General features: G+C 34.8%; 1 protein-coding gene across 1 annotated transcript; it reads left to right on the top strand.

The window, feature by feature from the left end:
* Positions 1 to 933: 933 nt before the first annotated feature.
* Positions 934 to 1,885, top strand: LOC108345358 (acidic endochitinase-like). The gene is given in 3 exon segments (XM_017583956.2): positions 934 to 1,147; positions 1,150 to 1,224; positions 1,315 to 1,885. Coding segments are annotated over 3 exon segments (759 nt in total). The 5' UTR covers positions 934 to 954; the 3' UTR covers positions 1,806 to 1,885.
* Positions 1,886 to 3,303: the final 1,418 nt, after the last annotated feature.

Genomic DNA, 3,303 nt, shown 5'->3' on the forward strand with positions numbered 1-3,303 from the left:
TCACATCGCAAAAAAGAAAAAAACCAAAAACCGAATTTTGAAAGCTAATTGGGATTTACTCTCTCTTTCTCTCTCTCTCTCTCTCTCTCTCTCTCTCTCTCTCTCTCTCTCTCTCTCTCTCTCTCTCTCTCTCTCTCTCTCTCTCTCTCTCTCTTTTTCTTTTTTCGTTTCCTCATATTAAAATAAACTTTTCACTTTTTTCGTTCTTACTTTTACTTACTCCAAAAAAAAAATTACTTTTCATTCTAATTTTTTTTTTCATTTTCTTACTTTCTCTTTTAAAAAAATAAAACCCGAAAATATCATGCCTAATCCCAATTTAACAAGTTAGTCATGCATCTTTATTAGAGTCAAAATCTTAATTTCACAATGCTACTTAAATTAGTTTATGGGGTGTGTGTAAACGATGTAATTTTTTTCTAACACCAATATATATATTATTACAATATATATTACTTATCATAACTTTGTATCAAATATTTTAAAAAAATTAATATATATATATATATATATATATATATATATATATATATATATATATATATATATATATATATATAAGCCATAATTTTATAACGAGTCTTTTTAAATAAGTTTTAATTAATTAAAAATGTAAAAATTATCACTCTTTTAATATATTTATTATTATTGGTTAAATTTTATAATTTTTTTCTCATTTCTTAATAAATTTAAATTAGGTATAAATGTTTCTTCCGTTACTTCATATTTCTTAATAAATTTAAATTAGGTATAAAAATATTAAAAAAAGATGCACTATAAATAATGTTAGAATTTATATACATGGGTGTCGTCAGTCAACTAAAGACTTTCGTAATCCCCAACATTTATGTTCACACACGTTGAAGCACCTATAAATTGGTACCATCTCTTGCATCTTAAACCAAACCAAACCACAAGCTAACATACACAACAAACACATGAAACCCTAAAAACATGGAATCTCTAAACAAAGCCTCACTCCTCTTACTCCCTCTCTTGTTCCTTTCCCTGCTCAGTCATTCCCATGGTGAAGGAATAGCTGTGTACTGGGGCCAAAACGGTGGAGAAAGCTCCTTAGCAGAAACTTGCAACACCAAAAACTACCAATTTGTGAACATAGCCTTTTTGTCCACATTTGGCAATGGCCAAACTCCCTCAACTCAGCTGAGGAAGCCAATCAACTTGCAACCTACCTCTGGGACCATTTCCTTGGAGGACAATCTGGTATAGTGTTTGTGTTTTTCTACAGTACTTTATAAGTGTTAAATTAAGGTAGTATTAGGTTTTCAGCATTTTGTTTCCTTAGTAATGCAGGGTCAAGACCATTAGGTGATGCAGTGTTGGATGGCATTGACTTTGACATTGAGTCTGGTGGTAGAGAACATTGGGATGAACTAGCCAGGGCACTCAGTGGGTTCAGTTCACAAAGAAAGGTGTATTTGTCTGCAGCTCCACAGTGCATAATCCCTGATGAACGCTTGGATTCTGCCATCCAAACTGGGCTTTTTGACTATGTCTGGGTTCAGTTCTACAATAACCCATCATGCCAATACTCCGGTGGAAACATCGACAACTTGATCAGTTCATGGAACCAGATGATCACTGTGCCAGCCACACAAGTCTTTATGGGGCTTCCTGCAGCTGAAGCAGTTGCTCCAAGTGGAGGTTTTGTCCCTTCTGATGTGTTGATTTCTCAGGTTCTTCCTAAGATAAAACAGTCTTCAAAGTATGGTGGAGTTATGCTATGGAGCAGATTCTGTGATCTCCAAAATGGTTACAGTAATAATATTATTGGCAGTGTTTAAGTACTTAATTGTCAAACACTGCTTAATTAATTAATGATCACCACTTAATATGTCTTGTGAACTCAATATACAATTACTGTAACACGTGGCTTAGAAGTTACAAATTATATAATGCTCCGAATAATAAAAGAGTTCATTCTAAAGTGTCATTTTCGACCTTTCTGACGTATAAAGATTCTTGTTTCATTTCTTATGGTACTAGTTTCTAAATATGGAATTTTTTATATGAAAATTATTTTTGGTTTAATAAGTAATTTGGTTTTTATATTAAGGACTTTAATTCATTTTGATATTTTGATATTATTTTTTTATTTGAGTTTCAATTTTTGTTAAATGGAATCAATGTTATCATTTTTGCTAAATTGTTATTAACATCATTTGAAATGTGACTTTATGGGTTTAGGTTTAATTAGTCTAATACCAGATGACAATGTAGCATAAGGCATGTTTACAAGTTCCACTATTAGATGTCCATGCATAAAAAGAGTACGGGATTTAAAAATTTTACGGTTATAAAGGTTATTAATGATATGTTAGTTGTGGCATTGGTAAGACACTAGGCATTTCATAAGCTTGATATGATAATTAATTTTGAATTTCGTCAACTTCAACATGACCTTGACACTACAGGAAAAACATTTATTACCGGCGGCTTATTACCGAAGGCCTTTTGGCCTTCGGTAAATTAGATTTACCGAAGGCTTTTCCGAAGGCTTGTGTAACATGACTTTATCGAAGGCTGATGGCCGTCTGTAATGGACATGAGTGGTTACCGAAGGCAAAGGACCGTCGGTAAGTGAATAATGTATATGAAATTAGAAAGTGAGATATTTCCGAAGCCCTCATTTCGCGAAAACTCATTCTTCCCCAATCTTCACATTCTCTGCCCTAACTTCATCGACGAACTCACTGGCTGGCTTCTGCAGATTGCTTCCCACCCTCACCACAATCGGGATACGCTTCTTCCCCACTCCTCCATTATAGGTGAAGTGTCCCATTCTCCCATCTCATTCTGTTTTCCTGTTACTGTTTTCGATTACCCGTCAATGGTGGAACCTTTTTTCTTGTAGCGTTTTCCAGTGTTGTGAGCTGAGGAAGGTGGTGGGTGGCTGAGTTGGAGGCTACCATTGTCGAGGGAGGATATTGGACGACGCGGAATAAACGAGGCGGCGTAACTAGGGCAGTGTCGCTACGTGGCAAGGTCTTCCAGTACTGCTTCAGAGGCTATTGAAGGGGCTATGGTTGAGGTAAGTTGTTATTTTCATTGATGAAGTATAAAAGCTAAGAAGCCCTTTGTTGTGACTTTGTTCAATGTATGCTCTGAATTAGTTTGTGCAATATGATTTGTTATACAAAAATTGTTCAAAGTTGGCATTTTGATTGCTAATGCATTTTAAAACACTATATTTTGCACTGTTGAAAATGGAAACTAAGAGAGCTTGGTAGTGGGAAAGGAAAAAGGAAGAGGCAGAAGCCTCTTCCAAGCCATGAGTGGTAC

The sequence above is a fragment of the Vigna angularis genome, chromosome 8, assembly GCF_016808095.1.
Source record: "Vigna angularis cultivar LongXiaoDou No.4 chromosome 8, ASM1680809v1, whole genome shotgun sequence".
NCBI lineage: Eukaryota > Viridiplantae > Streptophyta > Magnoliopsida > Fabales > Fabaceae > Vigna > Vigna angularis.